The 24393-nt window shown below is 39.4% G+C and overlaps 1 protein-coding gene across 1 annotated transcript in view; it reads left to right on the top strand.

Annotated features, from left to right (window-relative positions):
• Positions 1–24393, top strand: part of AIG1 (androgen induced 1) — a 122516-nt gene that overhangs the window by 21926 nt on the left and 76197 nt on the right. The window contains exon 2 of the mRNA XM_041423998.1: positions 14340–14495. Within this exon, the coding sequence (XP_041279932.1) occupies positions 14340–14495 (156 nt within the window). The remainder of the gene's footprint in view (positions 1–14339; positions 14496–24393) is intronic.

Genomic DNA, 24393 nt, shown 5'->3' with positions numbered 1-24393 from the left:
TTACTCCTCCTGTGCTATTATGCAACAGTGAAGTTAACAGATGTACTATTTTACCTTCTTATGAAATAGCCACTGATAGGGAACATCTCTGTTGAAAATCTTACTCCTCTTTTTGATGTAAATAAATACATTGACCTATGAAAAATTAGATATGAAAAATCTCTTATTAGTTCTTTAAAAAGATTACCATTAATAAGAGTAAAGAAATTAAAATCAGGGAAGCAGACTTAATAGTTTTTGAGATTTTATTAAAGATAGTTAGCAATTTATTGGTCTCTGCTTCATGATTTTTTGTTGGTTTTTAAAAAATCATAGCTCGATAGAACTATTACAATGTATGGATGTTTACTCAGTTTACACTGCTGAGTAATGTACATTGATATGGTTTAGGCTGGTTTGTGACAGTTCCATGTAAAGAATCCTTTCTGTATGACATTTAGAATAATTTAAATAAGAGCTGCATAAGAAATAAACAGATCATCTCTTTGATCAGTTGCAGCTTTCTTCAAAAGAAACCGTCTGATAATACCAAAAAGAAAGTCCTATCTGAAGCTGGCTATCTCTGTATTTAGCAGCAAAATAATTTCTAATTGACTGAGGGCTATTAAGGGAAAGCAAACTTAGAACTGAAGTACACTAGATCCTTTCAGGTTCCTTCTCTGATATCTTGAGTTGTTTGGAGAGGAAAGAGTCCCTCTAATACTTTCTCCATCTTCAGTCTGAAAACCTGGGAAGTGGTAATGACAAAAAACAAAGTAAGGGTAGGAAAATTTCTGTAGAGAAGCAATCATAATGCCATAGTAAAACTGTGATATGCAGATTTTTTGCAGCTAAATACATTTAAAATATGGACATCATGATATGATAGTTATCCTTTTACCATACAAGATCAATAAACTCATGGTTAAAATATGACCATTTCTGCTGTAGATATTTTGTGCTTATTTTTCAAATTGACTATGGATTAACGTGCTGACCATGGCATTAATACAGGTGTTATAATTATAGACAGGCAATTCCTGAAGTAGCAGTTTCATATTAATTATAATAGTACTTTATTGCAATACTATATAATATTTTGCTTTAGATGAAGTACATGTTTTGACTATGTTCATAGCTGGATAAACACTGCTTCTTGAGAAGACAACCCTTTGCAGGGAAGCACAATGTGCTTTTACTTCACTGCATGTATGCAAGTTGATGATTGAATGCCAAGCATTTTATAAATCAAACCAGTATTTAAATTGTATTTTCCTCTGAAAGATAATACAATTTCATGTAAAGGCAAGCTGTGGTATTCCAACTTGGAGTCAATGTGCATTTTCTGGGTTATTGTTTTCTTTCAGTGTTTTCTACTCAAAAGATGTTTGCCTACCTGTATTCAATTTGCCATACTTGTAGGTATTATTACCTTTGTTTTTTAGTTATCTATTTTAGATATTTTGGAAGCAGACACAAGCAATGCCTGCAATGATTCAAACAAAATTTCATGGTTCTCATAACAACTATCACTCTATTGTAACTGCTACTCCACTAAGGACTTGGTTTCTTGAAATGTAATATTACTTTTGATCACACTGTGGCTGCACATGGGCTCCCTAAACACACAAGGAAAACAATTTATCAGAATGCTAATTCCAGCAGAGTAAGTTAACACATATCTGTGTGGGTACTGTGGGAGATTACTGCTGAGTTGTATCTCATACTGAAGGTCATCAGTTAGATTTTCTGGTAAAGTATTACTCTTCCTGAGTTGACATCAGGACTAGTAACCAATAATTACAGATAACCAACAGAAGGAGTGAAAAAAATATAATCTGTGTGATCCATATAGTCATTTCACAGTTGTCTGCTTTTAAAAACCTTTTTGAAGTAGATAGAAGACATTGCCGGAGCTGTAATGGAGTGGACTTTTGCAGTCAATAGGCTAGGCACCCGGCCAGTTTGTAATTCAGTGAGACACAGTACATTATCTCTTTTGACAGTCTTCATGGCTAAATAGTCTGGCTCTTGTAATACCTAACTGTATTTATAAATAGAAATAAAGAAGTAAAATGGCTGATCTTGACAGCCAAACTTTGTATATGGCCAGAGTTCACACATGCTTCTTCCCATCAGTGGAGCGGGAAGAACAAAGTAAACTGATTAATTGGAACTTGAAAAACATCTCCAGCATGTGTTTTCCTTGAGGTTTCAGTAACATGTGAAGAAATGTGATATTTATGAGCTCTGCAGTGAGACTTCTAAAATATATTGGTTTTTGCACCAAGAAAACAATTACTTTAGTGGCAAGATGGTAGACAGCATTCACAAAGAACTGTACTTAGAGTAGTGGCTGTACAGTTTGCATGTTGTGTGGAGAAGAATGGAACAGGAGGAAGTAGTCCTTGTTTCTGATTCCTATTTCTTGCTCCAGATAAAGTGTTTTAGCAGATAATTTTTATAGAGAAATACAGGCACAGGGCCGGAACCTCAGTATACGTTCCCACGACGTCTGTGGGCTCTCTCCTACACTAGCACAACTTACCAGGAAAGCTGGGCATAATACTCTTTGACATTGTCAGTAACATATATCTTCTTGAAGACAGGAATTATTCTTTAAGCTCAGTTTGGGTTGAAATGGGTGTAGAGGGTGCATCTGTTAGCAAATAATACACTCTGATACTGCATAAAAGTTGATACCAAGAATTTGTCTTTTCTTTCCACCATATGTTACAGTAAGTAGTCCCAAAAGTTAAATGCTGGACTCATAAAGCCCTTCTTGGGCATCAAGCTGTGAGTGCTCATCTCACACAAGAAATTGACTGAGGTAATTTGAATTCTGCATGTATGTGCCTTGCAGGAGAGGTTGGGATTCCAGACATACTTATTTACCTTACTATATCCAGTTTATTTTTGCTTTATTTTCATCTCACTTTATGGTCTGCTCTTTGGAAATTAGTGTTGTGTGAGACCTGTGGTTTCCACTTTAGCCAGGTGTCTAAAAGCCCTGTGCAGTGTTGCACCTGAACCTCCTAGTAGATACAGGCATAATCCGAACCCAGCTTTCCTAAGTGTAAACAGAGCAGCCCCTTGTGGTGCTCAAAGTCCAGGTGGACTCAGCTCAGCTCTGTGTTGAGTATTTGGCATTGAGTCATTGAGTTGAATTTCATGACAAGGGGATGGAAGGGTCCAATGCCCTGGTCAGGCTGTGTCATATAAAATTTGTAACACATTCAGGATTCTTGGCTGATTGAAAGCTTCAGGTTGAATATGACCCAGTCTCGCTGCTAGTCAGAAGTGAATGTCTCAAGATGGGCATGCTGATAGGGGTTGCTCAGCAGCTCTGCTCCGGGACTCCAGTGGGAAGTTTCTTGTTGGGTGGTTGTAGCTGGCCTGAACTGGAGAGGTTCTTGTTCTGTTGCAGGGGTGTCTGGGCTTTGTGCTGCAATGGGCTACTGCCAGATTATAAACAAATGGGCATGGCCTAAAAACCTCCAACGTTTATATACGTTATCTGGGTAACCAGCTGGTTTTTTGTATTGTGAAGAACAGGGCAGAATACTGTCAAGCATTTATTTACCAAATGTTTTGGGAAAAGAGTATGTATTCTGCAAGTTGGAATTAGAGGTACATTACATAAAATCAGACCACTGCTTGGACCACTGTTCTTATACTCTAGGATAATGTTCTAAATCTGCATGGCATTTCATTGTGGCCAGTTTATGTGGTGGTAGACTAATTTTCTTAAGAGACTCTTCTGGTTCATATTACACACACACATTGGTTTACGTATTAGCTAACAATCTTGTGCTGCTGTTGTCACTGTTGTGACAGTAAGGCCAGTTTCTAACCAGGTGATGTTGGGAGTCTCCATCACAAGTATCCTTGTAGCAGCATTTTCAGCTCGTTTGGATGAGAACCTCCCAACCTCTGGTTTGCTCCAGCTGGCCTACATCCCCTTGTCAGCACTCCAGTGCATATATGATGAGTTTCTAGTTAAAATCATCTCATCTGTGTGCAAAAAGTTGTCTGGTTCAATGATATACGTATCTCAGTAGACAAATAGTGTCCATTAGTTCACCATTTACTTCATGTGAGCAAAGCAGGAGATGCCTGGGTTGTTCCCAGGGCTGGTGGGAGCTCCCTGCCTCCGAAGTCTCTGACATGCAGTTGATTGTCTTGTTAACATGTACTGGGACTGCCTGTGGAGTTCTTTTATCGATGCCTCAGACCTCTGGTGGAGCTGGGACGGCCCGGGGCGGGTTCCAGTAGCTATCAATCAATTATCTCATCTGTACAGAAACTGGCTGGGGAGTTCCCGGGACTGCCCTGGGAGTTCCTGGTGACTCAGCACGCCCAGCATGTGCAGGGGCACAGCCCTTGTCCCCAGCTGCGTTACAATTACAGCTACTCTGCTAGGTCGGAGTGCACGTGCATGTACCAGCCTGGTGCATGGAGGCTGGAGTGTTGGGAGGACCAAGAGGTTTTGCAGAGGCCAGTTGATGCTTGGGCATTTCCTGGTGTGTCCTGCTTGGCTGACTAGTAGTCTGTGTTCTTTGGTAGGTGCAGATGCCTTTTTTTTTTTTTTCATGCCAGGCTGCCATGTTTACAAGCTACTACAAAGTGCTTTTCCTGCCATGGAAAAATCAAAAACACTGTGCTCACTGTTACCAGAAGTACACTTCAGCAAAGGTCTCTTTACTGGAGTGATTTGCTATTTTCTTACTTGTTACAACAGGTGGTGTTTGAGCATTCTGTTTCTTCTAGAAGAAAGGGCAGCCTATTATTGAACTTGTAGTGCTTACTGATTGAAAAATACGTTCATTGCTGATGGAGAATATCTAAATCTCATGGGTTTACATCATATCATATCTGCTTTGATATTAGGTAGTTGTCGTAAAGTGGCTTCCCTTAAGATGTAAGGGGATGTAAATATAAACTTCCATATAGTTAATATCTTTTTTCTTTTGCAAATGAAGTGAAAAGTAGTGAGTAATCCAGAAGCACAGCAAACAGATAAGTCTGAAAGGTTTCTTGGAAACTCAAGAAACAGTTAAAGGTGGGTACAGTAAGACAGAAAGAGTGGGAGAGGTTTGAGCTGTGTCTGTGTTCATGAGCATATAAGGCAAGATATGGTTCCATGCTGTTTTCTTTTTCAGACCATTCTTTCCAAAGACAGTCTCCAGGTAGCAGATGAGGTGGTTGTGCTTCTTCTACTCTGTGACCTGTCCTACGGGGATGCTGAGAAGCCAAGTGTACACCACATTGAAGTTGCAGCACATCAAACTTACTGATACAGAGCAAAACAAGGGGAAAAATTAAAAATATATATTTACCACTGCTGTTGTTCAAAATCAATATTTTCTGTATGAAATATGATATAAGAGCAGTGAAGGTGGGAATGGTATAATGGACAAGAAGATCTCCAAAGGTATTAGAGACCTTGGCAACTCTAGTTTGTTGGCAGAAATAGATCAGCTGGTCAGAATTATAGTATCTAACTGTTAAAGGCACAGTACACTAAAGAAGGTCTTTGAAAACTGATCACTGTAAGCTGCATAAGAGGAGAAATATTTGGAGTTACACTGTTAGTACATACATACAGTAGTATGGCTGCATTTGGAGGTAATGAAATGTGTGTGCATTGGAAATGGCTGTTTCTGTAAGAGTGAGTCTAGGTGCATGCAAAATAAGCTTGATACAATGCCTGGAGAACTGCCTAGGGTCAGGCACCTGAGTTCACTCCTGGGGTGCCTTGCTGCCTTGGCCAGCTCATTTCCCCCTGCCTTGCTTTCCCCAACAGCAATCAGGAAACAAATCCTTCATTTCCTCTGAGATTGATTCATGAGAAAGACAATGAAAGCAGGGAAGTGTTATCATCTGTGGTTGGAATGCCACACACCTAGTGAACGCTTAACCCCCACTTGTATTTTTAATTTAAATGCAGTTAGTTTATATCAGGGGTTTTCTCATGGTTTCTTTAGAGATGTGAGATAATGAGAATTTTTTTTCTCCCAAAATGCAACTCTTTAGAACAGTGTTGCATTGCTTGAATTGCTGTGTAAAGAATAGTCTTGTTTATGAGGATGGTGTAACATGTTAGATCACCTTTCACTGAACGACTTGCTTTATAATTAATGTACAAAATTGCGTCCTGTCTTTTTTTCAAGTGGGGCTTGAATAGCAGCATCCTTTGCTGTGGTCTAAATTGCAGAAAATCCTTATCTTAGTAATAACTTAACTTATGACAGGAAAAGTATATTCATAAATAATACTTCAGCTACTGCAGCAGTGTGCAAAGGAAGAAGAGTTTAAGCAAAAGCTGAAGATGAGCTTGATCAGAGATTTGAGCTGTTTTCCACAATATGGGTTTGCAACTGACTTATTTGTGTATTGTTGGGTGAATGACGAAGTGGGATAAAGCCCTCAGTGTCTCCTTCCCTTATCTTCCCTGGAGAGGAGGAGAATTGCCCAACTTAGATGCATATCATGTAAAAGCCTGTCTTTCTGGATTGGTGTGTGGAGTCATTCATTACAATTTTCACAGTGCTCAGGAAACAGACCTTTAAAACCTTTTATTTCCTAAGCTACAGCACTGAGGGCTCACTTTTCCTAAGCTACAGCACTCTGTGTCTCAGAAGATTATAGTGACTTTCTCATTTGCATTTCCAGCTCTGTCCCCGTGTTGCTGAGATACATTTGTAATGGCCTTATCTAAATTCAGGAGTTTAGAAGGCAGCTATTATCTTATTCATTAAAAAGGGAAGAAATTAAAAGCAAAATCGGTTACTCTTTCATCAGTCAAAATTGCTTCTCTGTAATAGTATTCAAAGTGTATATCTAAACATGAAAAATTCGGTGCAATGCAGAAGTTTCTGGGGTTTTGAGCAAACCATTTTTTAAATAAAATTTTGCACTTAATAAAATGTAGTTTCCTTTTGAGGGTAATTAATTTACAAACTGCTAGGGGCTTTCCAGCCATGGGAAACCCTATCCTAAAGCTCGTTTTAGCACAGACAGCTGTAGAACAAGTCTTACCTTCTTAGCTAGCTATCCCAAACATTGTCTAGAGGGCTGCTTTTCCTGCCTTAACTGCAAGGGCACTGCTGAAGAGAGTGTACCTATCATGCTAAAATGTGTAAAATGATCATTTATGCCAAAATAATGACATAACTTTCTGAGCAGTGTATAATCCTAATAAGATTAAGCTTTGCCAAAGAAAAACATAAAATATATAACTTAATAAAATCGTAATCTATTCTGAATAAACTGTATTATACATGTTTGCTGAATGGATTATATAAATTTAATGAAATTACACTGTCTTATAAGCAGGATACAATAAGTAGTAATGGCAGCTTTTCTATAGACAATGTAAGAGAGCAAGGAAGAAGATGGGGATTATTAGAAAATTAGTTTAGTCAAAACAATTAAAAGATAAAGATAAAAATAGAATAATAATTTCTTAAGAACTGCAACAATGAGCTTCATGCTTCTTTGAGTGTGTTAGCCAAGATCAAAGTAAGATATATGAACATCTAAGAACAAAACTGACATGGTGTTGGAGAGGAATGACACAGCTGATATAATTGCACAAGATTTGAGAACATATAGGACTTTCTCAGCATCTGTTCAAATTTTTATTCATATTTCTTTAGTACATTGTCCATTCCATCTCTTCATTCGATACGTGGCAGTGGATTCCAGGCTGTTAGCACTTCTGAGCCAGATGGCATACACTCTGTCATGCTGAGATCATGTTAGAAATGTCATCTATGCAACTCAGCTGAGATAGAGTAGCACTTTAAAATGAATTCTTCGGTTGTCCACTATGGATTTTTTTTTTTGTATTTTTTTCTGGTGGTATTGCACCCATATAAAAAGAATAAAGATGCTTCTGCTGCTGTCAAAGAATATAGCATTTCCAAATACTTTTGCTAGTGCACCAAATTTCAGTTTAGTTTGCTGTAGTAAGGAATATTTGTCCTTACAGAAGTACTTCAAGTATTATAAAAACTGCTTCTAAAACTGTGATAGCACAAATACATTATTCTCCAAGAACTGTACTGCATATTTTTGGAAATCTTTACGTGAGAGTCAAGAATAATGCTAAAACTGGGTCTGAGTTAACCTTTCAAGTAAGAGTAACAGAGTAAGGGATTTTCCTGGGCTAAGTGGAGGGAAGATGAAAAGAGAAAGGAAGAGCCTGTTGAGTTGCTTTTTTTGTCTGTCCAGATTAAAACACATCTTGTATTCCAACAGGCATAATTTTAAAAGGCATCTCTTGTCATGGAAACACAAGATCTTGTTATCTTACACAGCTTGGTCCCCATTCCACACCTTCATAATAGGTGCTTAAGCACTAGGAATTGAACAGTGTAGTATCTATAAAAACTAGACCCAAGAGTCAAACAATTTTTTCTTTCACGCATATTCATTTTCTAGTATATTTTATTCTTTTGTATATCTATATAATCTCAGTGGTTTAAAACCCCATCCTTGGTTATATTTGGACAATGCTGGTGGGTTTCAAAGAAGAGACCACAGGAGGTTATGTAGAATGTAAAGGATTATATTTAAAGGAGTCCCTGAATTTGCATAATACAGTAAGGGATTAGGCATGTTTTATAAGCTGATTCATATCATATGACTAAATCATGAAAATGAAGTTAAATTTCCTACTAAGGACTAGTTTTCACGTGCAACATGCTGGATAGAAGAGCTGTCCCCCCCCGAAGGCTGCAAAGGAAGATATGAGTCATTAGCTTGGATGAGGACAGAGCTGGACATTTCTAAGGCTGTCCCTTTATCCAGTTACTGAGATTCTAATGTCTCTTCTGATAGAATTGTCATGTTTTACTAGTGTACTTTTTACTTTTAATTTGTGTAAGTAAAAGAGAAAGAAGGGATAGGAGAAATACTTATTTCTAGGTTCCTAACCAGTAAACCACTCAAAGTAAAATAGATGGCATTTGCATTAACTATTCCTTTGGCTTACTGTATTTTCATTGCCTTGTCTGTTATTTTTCTTCTGTATATGATGTATTTGTTTTCTGAGACTACTGGCTTTTGATAGGCCAGGGGCTCATCCTTTTCTGCATTGAAGTGACCTATGATGTTGAAACCCGTTTAAGAAGCAAAGCAACCTAAAACATCCATGACTCTTGCAGCTCGTATGGAAGAAGATGCGATACAAGCCTGCCTGTTTACCTCAGCTTACTGTCAATGAATCTTCTGGGGTGATGCTTATTTTTTATTTCTGACCCTTGAAATACAAGTATTTTTCCCTATTCCTTGCACAGAAATAATGATTCTGAGTAGCGCACAGTGCTTTTTCATGGTTCTTGCACCCTAATCAATTGTAGGTTAATGGTTAGATGTATCACACTGTATTTTAGTATTTTAAAGGCTCTTGGTTCTTGCATTTTTTTCTTTATGCCTTTCTTTCATTTGTCTGTAGACACAAAGATCTGCCTTTTTCTTATCTGAAGTCTGTAGCATCTCTGATACAAAGATTACATGTTGTAATGTTGTCCAGCTTCTGCTTGCTGTCATGACTGACAAAGATACAGCGAGCAGGAGAGAAGTGAGAAGAATAAAGCAGTGTGCCTGTGAGTAGTGGTGGAATGGCAATGGGCAAGAACAATCAGAAGTTCCATGCAATCAAGAACAGTGACATTTATTAAGCAGCTACAACCCATCACTTCATTTGAAGCATTTTCTATTAAAAATACCTTGTTATTCTCCATCTGTCATCCTGGACTTCCTCTGTATGTTGCAACTACCGATAACTGAGCTGTTGTTAAGGATGCAGGCTGTCCACAGATGCCTGCAAACAGCCCAATACTCAACACCACTTGAAACAGTCATCTTAATTGCTGAAGCATAGTACATTTGTTACAGCAAGTGATGATATCTAGAGGCTGGAGAAACTAAAATTAAGGTGGTGGTGGGCAGTAATAGATACTCCAAGGTTATAAATAATTTTCTGTTGTTTGAAGAGGAAAATCATGTTCTTTATGTGACAGATAGTAAAATCTGAAATACAAGAGAAATTACAACTTTCAGCAATTTGATTTTGCATGTTGGTAGAACATCTTCTTGTGGAAATACAACATGTGTCTCAAGCCTGAGTGGTTTGATGGGTCAGGTTATGTCTGTCCCCTCACCTGCGAGCTGGTGGCCTGTCCCCAGGGGAGTGCCTGATGCCCTGAGGCTGGGACTGACCCTGTGCCACTGGCTGAGGATGGGATGGGCCCTGACTACGCCCCTGCCACTCCCTGCCCCCATGGATCAGTAAGGCTTCCCTGACACCCTTCTGTGAATTAGTCATCCTATCATGTGGGTTATGTTTGGTTACTTAGTGCTTTTTTCTTGTTATTTCTTGTGGATTTTGTGAGTGTTGCTCCCATGTTTTATTCTGGCAGTGCTGTCTGTTTGCCAGCCTATTTCATAGAGGGTCACATGAAGTAAGTGGTGTTAATCTCGAAAATGGTAATCACAGGTAGGTAGAGGAATAATTTCCCTTGAATGGTATTAGTGCTTGCAGAGACTTTTCCAGTTCTGCCCTGAGCTTTAAGGAGTGCTTCTGATTATGAGAGTGAACTTGAAAGAGAATGAAATTCCAGATTCAGTGAATTTAATGGGGGATTTTCTGCCTTGGTGAAACTAGTAACAGAATTTTCATAATCTCAAGAGATCTTGTCCACACCATGGAGTTTCATGGCATGGGGGAGAAGGAAGTCTCCATGCCCTGGTTTATGAGGAAATAAGTTTTCTGTTTGACTCTTAAAAAGTTAAATTAGGGGTGGTACAAGGAGGTCATTAGCTGTAGTCCTTGTGAAAAAACTGTCCTACTGAAGCAAGTTTTTATTTTCTTGTACTAGATAGACACATACAATTAGTTTATTCTGTGTAGTTCAACATATCTCAGTGTTTGAGAAGGTTTCTGTGCTGCTTGGTTTCATCTTATGTTTATAGCTGTTTGTCTCCTACAGCAACTTAACAAGTGTTTTCTCTGCTCTGAGTTTTGTTTGCTGACATCCTTTACGTGGCCATTGTTACTACTTGTCATTACATTATCATAGTTTAAAGGTACTGCAGTAACAACTCTAGTGGCAGTGTCCCCTTTAAGCTTCTAGGAGAAAAAGGATCAGCAGTCAGTATTTTATACCTGTTCACTTATTTTCTTGGGATTGCATACTCTGCTCATAAGTTTCTGATTCTGTCTATACTGTTACATGGTATAGGGCAGCTCTGTCTGTTTTCTGTCAAATTTGTCATTTTCTAAATCACTCTTTTCCTTCAAGCTCTAGTTAGAGGGAAAACTGGAAAGTATTTCCTCTGAAATGCTGTTCTTACTTACATTTCCAAGTGAAAAAAAAAGTCAGCTGTTTAACAGCTTGAGGATGTTTCATGTATAGATTTACCACCTGCAAATTTTCAAAATAAGGTCTCTCTTTTGAAATCTGAGGTAACACCAGGGCACCTTGGAGAACATTGTTTGGAGGGAGTTTCTGTTTCCTTGCTGTGAATTTTTCACATCTGTTAGACACTGTTCACACTGAGGAGCATGGGCTTAAAAAGTTTGTTTCGTATCAAAAGCCACCAGTAGCTGCATGCTGTGCTTTTCCTATGCCAGACCCACAAAGGATGTAAATCATTACTGATACTGTTTAATTAATGTTGCTGAGGCTCATGCAGCTCTGAAGGTCCTAACTCTAATCCCAGGTGTTGATAGGTGTCAGAAGAGTTTTCTTGTGCATTCTAGAAAGGAAAGGAAGTAGAATGAATGGAGTGAATGTATGTACATTATTTGTATGACTAAGCTGTAAATGTTCCTCCCTGAACACTGTACCATTTTTTCATTGGCTCTGAATGTTCTCAATAAAGATGTAATTTTCTCTTGCCTGTATGGATTTTTATTTGTTAATGTTTTTGTAGAGTAGTCTGCTTCATACCTACCCTCTGAAATCTTTGGGTATTTCCCTTCAGGAGTTGTCACTCCTAACTGGGATTTCATTCCCAATGATATCATTACATTTTCTCTTGAAGCTCTGTGTTCATAGCAGGATAATAGGGAGAGAAGTTGCTCAGTTTGTGATTGATTAGTGGATGTACAATCTCAATTCCCTTGGAAAGTGGGTGTGTGATTGTTTGAGTCTGTGTTTCTTTGGAGAGGGACCATTTCAGGGAATTGTAGTTAGAGCTGCAAACAATCCATTAGTCACTCTTCCAAGCCCTGCCAGCATAATACTGTTCCCTGCAGTACATTATTGAGTGTTTTGTCCAATATCGGTTTGAGTGACTCAAGCCATGAGGCTTCCACCACTTCCTCTGAGAAACTATTTCATGGTCTGACGGAGCTAACTGTTAGGAAATATTTCCTGGTACTCAGCCTAAAGTTTTAAACACCCAGATTGATCTCATTACTGTTAGGTATACTTCTTTTCCCATCTCTGTCTTGTTTGGCATTCACACTCTTGAGTGAATAGTAGATGGTATCCTATCTCCTCATAAGTCAAGTAAATGCATAATTAGTTCTTCTATTTCAGCTCTCCAAATAGGCCATCTGTTTGGTGGAAAACTGAGTATGGGAAGATTTTTTTTCAACTAAGTGCTTGTTTCAAACAAATAATATGAAAAAGTGCATTAGGAGTTCTTAGTAGCTCCAAGAAGCCCCAACTTACATTTAAAAGGCTTTTCAAAAATTAAGTAGAAGATTGTAACTTTTCCAAGCAGTCATTTGAAATAGTAATACCTTTTTCTAGCGCAATATACAGCTCTAGCCCTAGTAGTCTGTCACATCTCACGGCTTCAGGGAATGTTTTGTAATGTTGCTTCATCTATTTATCAAGCAAATTCTGTGTAGCTACAGCCTGGAGAGGAGAAAGCAATGGCAACAGAATTGCAAGCAGATCCAGGGCCCATTTGAGTGTTTGTCATTCACAGCTTTACAGCCAGAATTTACAAGTGTTTGGGTCATATAAAGATTGTTGAGGAAGGAAGTGTACTTTATTCCATCCAATCATTACATATCTCTGGATTTCTTCCTGGTAGCCAACATCTGTTTGGTATTTCTCTCTGTTCATCCTTCCTTCCTGCCTGCCTGTCTTGCCTTATGTAGTGTAAATTCTGCAAAGATGTATGCAGATAATTGTATTTTGCAGCATCTAGGTATATGCTATTCTTATTTCCTATGAGTAGTCTTCTGCTTGGTCAGAGACTCCTAGTCAGTGGAACACTTAGTTTACAGTAAGACTTCTAAATTAGGACTCCATGCTTGCTTTAAAATACATGAAGTATGAATTCTAAGCATATGTGTGTTTATGTTTTTTGACTAATCATGGTCTAATTTGGGAACCAAGCCCATGTTTTTGTTAATTTTTTACCTGAGATGACCTGTTGTGTGTGGGTTTGTGACCCAGGCTTCCAGTTTGGGGAGTAAACAAGCTGCATGCACTTCCTCTGAACTGTACTAGAAAGGATGTGCAAGTCCTCAGGCAAGAGCATTCCTGAGCTAACTTATTACAGTTTTACTAAGCCAATTAAGGGAGAAAAACTCAGTGATCACATTAAGATTGAGTCAAGTTTGAACCAAATCAGTGGGTTCAGGTGATTAAACTAAAGGATTTAATATAACAGATAATCTTATATTGCACACAAATACGTAAATGCAAAAAAGGTAAAGATAGATAAATGACATTTTGCCATCAGGAAAAGAAAGTGAATAACTCCTGCAGCTTTTTCGTTCTATCATTCACTACCTGAGATGAAGTAGAGATAGATTTGCTGACACCTGGGACATGTGCTGTGACTGTCAGGAGGTCTCAGGCACTTCCTTCACCTTTAGGTGGAATGTCTGGGGCAGGCAGAATCTCCAAAACAGACCTCCTGTCACAAAGGTCATTTCTGTTTCTTTCCCTTCTTCTCACAGGGAGCATTCCTCACTTTTCTGCCTCAGAGGCAATTGCTTTGGGGATGAGCTGTATGGAGTGACAGAGGAAGGGGTGGCTGCATTTCAGTCCAGCAGGTGGCACATATCTGAGGTGAGGGTGGAAAGCCACCTCTGGAATGGTCCTTCCACTCACATGCATTCCCCCTATGGATTAGGAGCAAGGTGCATGCAGGACTTTGAAGCACATGTGGCTTTTATGTGAATAAATTCTACCCATATTTAAGGGACTAACGTATTCCCACTCCCCATGTCAATTCTGTGGCAATATTCCTCATGTATGCCTGTGTCTGACCTGCTCTCTGCTGAAGGGCTGGTCTTCTCTGTTCAAGAGAAGAAGAAATGGGAGAAGGAACACAGAAAGATTAAGATGTGTTCAAGAGTGTGTTTCCCTTCTGTGCAGGTTATCCAGGCTGTCTTCTTTGGGATTTGTGTCTTGACTGACCTGTCCAGTCTTCTCACTAGAGGGAATGACAGTCAAGAGCAAGAGCGGCAGCTGAAAAAACTCATTTCCCTCCGAGACTGGATGATGGCTGTTCTGGCTTTCCCTGTGGGAGTGGTAAGCACGGTGTTAATTTGTGCATGTCTTTGCAAACTGGGTGAGCAGTGTTACTTATTGAATGTTTTCCTGAAAGGTTTTCCCATCATTACACAAAAGACTACACAGAAAGGGAAAAATGGGAGAGATGATTTTACTACCCTCTTGTTTTTCACAGGTGTAAAGGAACAGAATATACAGTGTGTTGCTGAAGTAATTTTTGGTTCATTTTTAAAAAGCCGTGTTACAATAGGAACTTGATTGTACAAGTAATTTTATATGTGTATTGTACCAGCAGCATCTTGAGATTCAATTTAGACTTTTTCTGCTCCACATGTCATCATCAGGAGCAGTGAAAGTGCTGACTGTGGCATGTTTTACTCCATAATGACTTGAGGGAATCTGGGCTATAAGACATTTTGACATGGGCAAGAAGAGAAGCAAAAGTCCAGGTTGCTTCTTGTTAATTCCACAGGGGATTCAGAGCTGGCAGAATAATTGAGGTAGAAAAAAAGGGGTTTTGTTAGTAATGTTAAAAAGGACATGGAAGGTATGTGAAAATGTGGGGTTGACATGTGTTTTTTCAAAAGAAAAGTATTCTTTGGTTCAACTCTTGCTTCACTGGGACATTGCACGTCGCTTTCAATGGCAAGAAGTGTTCAGTGTCTTTACATAGCTAATAAAGCTGCTAAAAATCCAAAATTTTATGAGTTTTTACATGGAAGTGTCATCTGTGTCAGTCTATTTCCAAACTTAGGTTGCAATGCAAAAATATGTGAACATTTCATTAAAGTTATTTCTTTTATTGTAATTTAGGATCAAACTTTAATTCTTTTTTTTCTTATTTCATTGTACAGTAGTTCAAAATAAATTTACTAGAAGCAGATTTTTTTTATGGACTGTATGAAAAGCTGTATGAGGTCTTTAAAGCTGTACTTTCACAACAGCTGATCACTTTCTGTCAGTTAACAGCAGCTAACATATCAATCTATCACTTATAATTTCATATATTCAGCGATGCTTCATTAGAATTTCATTTCACCATTTATGTGGAATTTCACAATACGTGAAGAAATACCGAATGCTTTTGCAAAGTTACAAAAGGCAAAGCATGTGTGAAACACTGCAGGTACTTCTTTAATAAAAACCCAGCTGGTAGCCTTCCCTTATTGTACTTGCTGGGCTGCCTTTTTGGAGCTGCCACAATTCATGTTGGGGTAGCAGACTGCAGTTTTCCAGCAATGGTAGAGGAGATTGGATCAGGTAATACAGCTAGTGGATATACAAGTTTGCAAATATGCATTTTATGGGTGCAGAGATTTATGTTGCATTTGTATTTTTAAGGGAAATGGGGGGCTAGAAGTAGTTGTGATTGTGAGTAGCAACAGATGCTTTTCCTACTGTGTTGATAGTAGAAGTGAAAAAGGAGAACAATTTCACACTATTTGTCTGTGTTTAAATATTTTAAGTGCCTTTTTCACTCTAGAAGTGCACTCCTTCACATGCATCAAAGCACACTCTCCCTGGGTCTCTCAGGCCTCTCAGGATTCAGGGATTCTTTCCTGACACTGTTTTAGTTCCATATTGTTGCCTGTATGCTCCTCCACTCCTGCAATGCTCCTGACCTTGAAACTTCTCAAGGCCTTGGAGGATTTCAGCTTCACTTTGTCTTGGCAGTTCTGAGGTTTTCTTTTCAGGCGATGCTTCTCTTGCCACCAGAACATGAAGACTCCCAGTTAGCCACTGCCTGCACTACAGGTGTTGTTGCAACATTTACAAATTAGCAGTTCCCAAGAGATATGTCACATACCTGAGTTAGCTGCTTTCCCAAGGGCTTCATACAAGAACAACTTGTGTCTTAAACAAACATCGTAAGGAATGGCCATGCTCATTGTACAGATATGCTCCATTTTCAAGTGTGACCTTTGTGTGGCGAGGGGGAATAATTGTTTACCACTTTACCTCTTACTAAGAAATCCTAAAAAGGTTGGTTTTGTTGTCATTTCTTCTCCTGGCTACTGGGAGACAAACAGCAGCACCTCATAACTTTACACTGCTCTCAGGTCCTTCCTGAAACCTGATCCTCACCAGCAGCAGAGACCTCACCACACTGCAGTTACCACTTGCCAAAGCCTGGTCAGTGCCTGAGAGACTGCTAGTCACTGCAGGCTCTGCTTTGGTGGGATTACAGATAGGAAGAGTGTAGGGCCCAAAAGTAACCAACATCTAATGCAGATGTTGTTGTCTGAAGAGCTATTTATGTAGAAGAAATAGTGAAATTTTGCTATGATGGAGGTTCTTGTTAGAAGGAAGTTATTAAACACCGGAGTGTCTGCAGAAAAAAAGTTAAAAGTTCCCTTGTTTCTCATATTCTTTTAACAGCTTCCTCACTCCAGAAAAAAAAAGGAAAAAAGAAAAATTGTAAATGCAAACTTTCTTTCCTTGAGACTCACCCACCTAGCTCTCCATGGAGCTTCTCAGTGGTTTCCAGTAGTGACACGAGGGAACCTTCACATATAAAAATTGGGCAGATGTGAGTAAAGTCTTACTTGGGTTTCTAATGTAACAGTAGTGGTCATGATTAAGTACTTGCCAGTTACCTTAACATCTAAATTATTTTTATTGCTCAGTGTTTTACACAGGGCATGTTTAGGCAATAATGGAAATACTAGGGGAACATTTTAAAGCCTAATAACTGCAGCTTTTCAAGAGCAATTCACCACATTTTTTTCTGTATTTCCTGCTTACTGGAGCCCTTGAGATGACTTGTTCTGAAAAACAGATGAGAAAAGGGATATCCACTCCCAAGTTAAACAGTGATGTGAGAAAAAAAAAAATGTAACAAAGTTCTTCATTTTTAAGACTTCCTGAAAAACTAAACATACAAACCATCTGCGAAGTCTGACCACCAGATTCTTCCCACCTTCCAAAGGAGGGGAAGAACAGCCCAAGGGTAAATAATCTCCTTTTGTGGCTTCACAACAAATCAAATCTTGCAAACAAATCAAAACCTGAAAAATCTGTGCAGCAAATCACATCTGTCCAGTGTTGTGATATGCATTGTGTGTCTTCAGGGGCTCTGATAAAACTGAATTGCCAACCTATATTTCACAGGAGAGTTAAGAAATAAACATGAACCTCTTCTAAGGACATAATGGCTACTGTTTACCTATTGTTGCTCTTTTTAACATGACTCTTCAGAGAATCAAATCAGAAATCAATAGATTATTTTTCTATGCACTAAAGTCTTAGGCCACAAAAAGCCTGTGGGCAACACTTCCTAGCCTTTTTTTTAGTTCATTATAAGCCTGCAGTACTATTCAAATGCCTAAGAGATTAGGAACCATCCACTGAAGAAAATTGCTTGCATAGGCATTTTAGAACTTCATTACCAATTTTCATCTATAATTACTTGGACTTGCCATCCCTTTATCTGTGTAGAGGAGATATATATTGAGAGGAATTTACATTGCTAGAGTAATGTGAGACATGCTTAAAAGTCAAATATTACACCAATGGTTTAGCTTATCCCTGCTTTTTTTCTATTTGTTTGACATAAATCATTAAGTTGCCATGTTTCTATGGTTAATTAGTGTTTTGGTTTTATCAATATGTTTCTTGTAATATGTACTAAACAAAAGAAAGGAGAGATAAATCACGCATTTCTGGTTGTTTAAGACTGTGTTTAATAATAATAGGAAGGACAAAAATCGATCTTGTTGCATATCAAAAGAGAGATTGCTGCCTAGAAAATCACAAACTCTACCACAGACATTTTATATCATGTAGCATCAATAGCTATGTTTGAATCTGAGTCTAAACTGACCAGAATTACCTCATTTTTTTCTGTTACACTTTTACAGGTTTAAAAACCTGTGGTACAAAGGAGAGAAAATCAGGAATGCTTTCTTATTTCATGTTTCTCTGTATAGCAGAGTCAAAAGGAAAGCTGATCACCCTTCTGTAGATCATCAGTTATGCTGATCTGTGATCTTATGCCAAGAAAAGATGTGTAGGCATTTGCTGCAGTTTCCTAGTTGCCTTGTTGCTTGATCAGACCATAAGCATAATTTTATTTCCATAACTGACTCAACCATGCAAAAATCTCTCTTCTAGATTTTACCCTCATCTGTTGTGACAGGATGACTGGTGATGGGATAATTAGCAAGCAGTGGTACAATTGCCCCCTGAAGTCTATTCTCTGAGAGGGGTTTTCCCTGGGATTTTTTCCCCCACTCCTTGTGATTCCTGTCACTGGCACTTTTCAAATCCCTTTGGTGTATTGTGCTAGCTCTTGATCCCACCTAAAGACAGTACCATGCCAAGTTGTACCTACTGTGGTCTGCCTTTAACACCACTTTTCTTCTAGATGTAATACCTCTAACTGTCATAGAAGTTCACAAACAACATATTTATACTCACACTTAACCACAAGCATCTTGGGAGATAGGCAGAAAGATTACCTTTAACTGTACTTAAAACAAATTGAGTCAGGATCACAAGGGTTGGGTTTTTTTTCTTTGTGATTAGCCATCCAGGAAATGACTGAACTGTGCAGCCCAGCCAAAACCAAAAACACATAGTGTAGGAAAATAAAGTTCCACTGGGTTCATTCTTCGTTTGCATAACATTTCTTGGTTGGACTCGCGTAAAAGTGCGAATTGTGCAATTCTTTTTGTTGGCTTTACTTTCTTAGTTTCTCTTTGCTTCCATTTGTAGTGTTTTGACAAAGCCACTTGATTTCTCTTTTGAATAACCATCCATTTCCCAACTTGTCCTTTAAAACTTTTCCCTTGACAGAGCCACATGCTGTGCTTGTGTCCTCTGAAGCTTCAGACAGAGGACAAACACTCAAGGAATACCTCCTTAAGTGGGAAGACTGCAGTTTGTTTTCAGCCTTATTTTTTTTTTCTGGTGCTGTGTATTTGTTCCGTAGTCTTTCAGATGCCTGTAATAAGTGAGCTATTCCATATTTCCAGATTCCAAGGTCTTCTGGCAAGTCTGAGGTTCCTTTGGTCTGTAATGATTGCACCCTAGATAGATAATCATTACAGACAGATAGAATCATTACAGATTCTACATAGGATAAGCCACAAATGAGGGGCTTTTCTGTTCTATACATTGCTTAATTTTATGTTTAGTCCAGCGGTATTTTTGCAAATCTGTCAATCTTAGGAGGCTCCTGTGAAAAGAAATGTGAAAAACAATTTCTGGTGCCTGTTTTCTTCCTGGAATTCAAAGCCTTGAGTGTGTCTATAGAGGAAATGGAAGGGTAATATTTGTGCCATTTTGCCTTAGGAACAAAGGAAAATAAAGTATTGGGCTCTCTGAAATTTTTGTTTCATATGAGCAGGCTGTTCAGCCTGGCATGTGAGTGTAGTACAATGTCTGTCTCCACAAGAGTGATGAATTGTGCCACAAGGAAGGCAACACGAGCACAAGAGCTGGAGTTCTGTTTGAAGCTTACACAGGTGTGAGAGACCTGTGTAAAATGAGTACTGGCCCAGAACAACTAAAGGAAGGGTGGAAGAGGGGCAGGGCAAGTTCTGCATAGGTGGGATGATACCATACCCCCTGAAGCCTCTAATCCAGACCCAGACTGGCTATTAGCCACTGGCACATACACGTATAAAGACTGCTGGTATGACAGAAAGAGAAATGGGGAGAAATTCTGAAAAGTGCAAGATCCAAAATGGTATCAGTTGGATGGGTAGCACCCCATGAGAGCAGGGATCATCCAGCTCACATCTTAAATGACCAAGTAGACTGTCACTCAGTTGGCTGTCTTAGCTGAGGAAAAGGAAGCAGAATAAGAAGAGAAATTGAGATATTTATTGGAATGGCTGCATGTGAAGCATGGCCACTCTGGGATGAAAGACCTGTTAAGAGAGGTGGTATGTGGAGGATGGCCTGTCACCCAAAGAGCTTGTGAAACAGTCATTTCTGTCTGCAGCCAGTGCTGCACCCAGACTGGAGAAACGCCCCCTGCACATTTCCACCCTGCAGCTAAGGATGGGAAAGGAGTTGTGGGAAATTTGGCAGGTAGACTTCATTGGTCCTTTTAACAAATCGGGAGCAAAATAATATGTGCTGATAGGTGTTCAAATAGTGTCAAGTTAGGTGCAGGCTAAAGCAGTGACATGGTCTACAGAGGAAAGTACTGTAAAAGGATTAAAATTATGATTCAGTTTCCTTCCTAAACCAAAATCAATGCAATCAGATAATGGCAGTCACTTCACAGCAGGAGTAGTCCAGGAACAGGCAAAAACTGAAGGGGTACCGTGGGTGTTCCATGCCCCCTACACCACATCCACAAGCCAGTGGGATAGTAGAAAGGACAAATGGTCTCCTAAAATGGTTTTTGAGCCTCAGGATCCAAAGGCGCCTCAACTGTGGGACACTATGACCAAAGTCAGTGACCCATGGAGAGTAAGTGGATGTCCATGACTTACAGCATTTTGTCTCTACCACACCTTCCAGAAACAAAAGGACTGATGATCCCTGGAACCCCCTAGATTCTCCTGGTCAGCCAGTACTGGTAGGCCTCCCAGCTATCAGGGAAGTCCTGCTGGTCTTTAAGACCCCCCTGCACATGCATGCATGGGTGACCAGAGATGCCCATGGCAGAGAACACAAAATTAACAGCAGATGGATAATTCCTTCTTTTTAAAACTGGTCCAAGTAGGACTGAGTTTTCTTTTGCCTCTCCTTCTACAAGCATTCCATGCAAAGATGTAACTGTGAGAAGATGAAGCGGCAACAGGACTGAAGATTTACACAGTTCTTTGCTGCAGTGATTGTTTGTACATGTTTTTATCTTAATATGTTTTGTGATATTTATATTCGTATCTGTTTTGCCTTAGTAGTTTTGCAGTATGTGTATAAATGTCACAAGCATTGTTTCGGGCTGTTTGTGTCTCCTCTCTGGTTGCCACAGCAGGTGGAAAAGATTCCTTCCTGAATTTAGCTTGGAAGCTCAGCAGGATTTCATATGATTATGAAATCAGATTTGTATACCCCTTCCTACCTCCTCAGAACAAGGTATAAAATTCCTTTGAACTGAGAAAGAAGTGTAGTTTGATGCCAGAGGAACCACATGTACTAGTGGAAAGCGATGTATGAAGTGTGATCGTACAGAGAAGGGGGTTGGCAGAGACTGAGGGGGCAGCTGGAAAGTTTTCTCCAGCTGTTATCAAAGAAGTCCTAAGTGGTCAAGATGTCAGGAGAAAGGATTTCGGATTTGGAAACCAGTGAAGGGTTTAGTAAGTTAGGAAGGTATTTGGTTTGAACCCAGGACCCTGTCTAGAAAAATATGCCAAATAGATAGAAATGGCTCGAGTGTTTGTTATACCTTTAACCCCCCTGAGGCAACCAGACTAAGAACTTTCACTTGATGTAACTTTCCCATGGTACACCCTGATATTCCCCCTTATCCTGGCATTTGGATCTCTAGCATTGTAATAAGATAATTGACTGTAATATGGCCTCTGGGGAGCCCCCCTGAAACCACAAAGGTGGAAGGGATAAGGGTGGTAATACAGGAAATGTGTTTGGGTTACACTGATATCTGGGTTTGTAAGATTATCATCTCTAAAATGTAAGGCAGCCTAACTGTTGAAAATTTCCTTATCCTTAAGTTTTCTATTTTTTGGTGAGGTATACAATTGCATTGCAATAGAGAATCTTAAATTGGACTCATTATGCCATTTTGGAGCTCAATTTCGAAGTCCAGCAAGTATCAAAAATGATTTTATAAAACTGTCTAATCCTTGATAAATTCTTACTAAATGGGCAAGGAAAATGTGAAATGCTGAACCTCACCAATAAGAAAATGCTGTTTTAAGCAGCACAAGCAAAAGTAAAGACAATTGCCAACCAGTCTGCTGAACTCTTCCAATCACTGCAGCCGAAAGTCTGGTTTCATGAACTCTTTCCCCTAGACCCTGATTTGCATCTGTCTTGCCATCTCTGGAACTCACAGGATGAGGGATGATGGCTTGCATAGGGTGGAATCCCAATACTGACTGAACTTCTATTTTTGATTATTGAAGTAGCAATTGTCCACTGTATGGTTTCTTGTACACTTTCCTCTTTTTCCTCTTCTTATTTTTCTCTCTCTCTCTGCTGGGTTAGAATCCCACTACTGCCACCATGGATGAAGAAGATCCTTTTTCCCATTGTTCTGGTCTCAGTCATTGTTTTGAGCCTTGGTGTCCTGTACTTAAAACAACCAAAGGGACGGGCAGGGTGTGTCCTGCATAGGTGGAAAGGTGCACTGCTCCACCCCCACTGCCCCGAAGCCTCTAGCCCAGACCCACAATGGCTATTAGCCACTGGGACAGCAAAAGCCCCAACAAAAAGGGGAATGCCCTGAGAGACCAGGGCAGATAAAGCATAGGCACGTGGTCACAGCCCACTGTTAGGATTTCACAGTAGCTGAGATCACACTGGAATTCAAGCAATGATTTTTAATCTTTTTCTCTTCCTCCCCCCATTTCTTCTTCTCAAAATCTGAGTAATTTAGATTGGAGTTCACTAAGCCAATGCCTTGTGAAATGCTTGATTTTGATTGAATGTTGCTTTACAATTTGCTGAGTGCCCTTATTTTCTAAAGTTTGCGAATGAAAGTTTGTTATTTAACCTCCTGAGAATGTTGTCTCATTTCTCCTGTGTGCTGCCTTGGGTATTAAAAAAGCATAAGACCTGCAGGTCCAGGATTTTTCAAGAGGCTGTGCAAAGAAGCAGCTCAGTTGTGTCATGGTCTGGCACTACGTGATCATGTGGGATTTTAACAAAGCCTAGCCCAAATAAAAAGTCTGTCAGTGGCAAAATGTAAGCATAGTAGAGGGGACTTAAAAGAACCAGACCAACAGTTGCTCATTAATCAAAGTAAAAAAATTCAGAAGCAGCCAAAGTAACTATGTCGCAAGCCCTCATTATAATTCCTTTTATCAAAATAGTTAATTTTTATAGTTCATTTTATCCAAATGAACTAATTGTAAAGAAGAGTAAGGTGAACCATTCAGACACTGGAAGGAATCTTCCCCAGGGTGTAGTGTTAAGTCTTGTATCAGGTCATCCTCTGGGACAGGTTAGTTCTGTAACACGTTTGGTTTTGCGCACTTCCTTTACCTTATGTCTGCCTTGTGATAGTGCTTTGCTAAGCAGCATTTGCCGTCTGTAGCTCCAGATGGTTGCAACCAGCTAGGCTGATCCTGTTCCATCCATTGGCTGACTTTGGTTAAGGGACAGATGGCATGTCCCCTCTTTTCTTGTCTTTACCTCCTTGACAAAGTCTATTGTTTTATTCTCCTCTACACAAAAATCACATGTCAAAACATGCTAGTTCTGTTCTATTCAGTGTAATACAGTTCAACCTAATACAGGTTGATTTTTCTTGTTTTGAGACTTCCTTGGAAAAAAACAACATTATCAATCTTGGTCTTCATATGCCTGAGAAGATGTTTTTATGCCCCAGTTGATCTTAGCAGGTTCTCAGAGACCCACTGTGATAATACATGACTTCTAGGAAGCCTATAGAGAGGAGAATACTTTGCTTCCATTTTTCCTGCTGTTCAGCTATTCATATCTTGGCACTTACGTGTCAGCAGGTGCGTAAAGAGCTGTGCTGTGCCAATGCCAAAACTGCCCCAGAAGAGAGATTTCTTGTGGGGTGCTTTATACTTGCAATATTTTTTGGGCTGTCCATCATAACCTATTTTTTTTCCTGGCCTCTGTGCACTAGTCAAATAGTCCAAGCTTATTCTGAGCAGGCACCGATAGCTGTCGTAACAGATGGACAACTGTGCTGGAAATCAAGAAACTATGTACTGTATGCACTGAGGGAACAGTGTACTGGTTCAGCTCATTCACATAACTGGCTGGCTGAAGTCTGCATGTCTGTGGTTAGAACAAGGTG

This window comes from Onychostruthus taczanowskii, unplaced genomic scaffold, assembly GCF_017590055.1.
Source record: "Onychostruthus taczanowskii isolate IOZ18803 unplaced genomic scaffold, ASM1759005v1 scaffold8, whole genome shotgun sequence".
Taxonomy (NCBI): domain Eukaryota; kingdom Metazoa; phylum Chordata; class Aves; order Passeriformes; family Passeridae; genus Onychostruthus; species Onychostruthus taczanowskii.
Note: the sequence above shows the minus strand (reverse complement) of the source record. Positions and strands in the feature narration are given on the sequence as shown.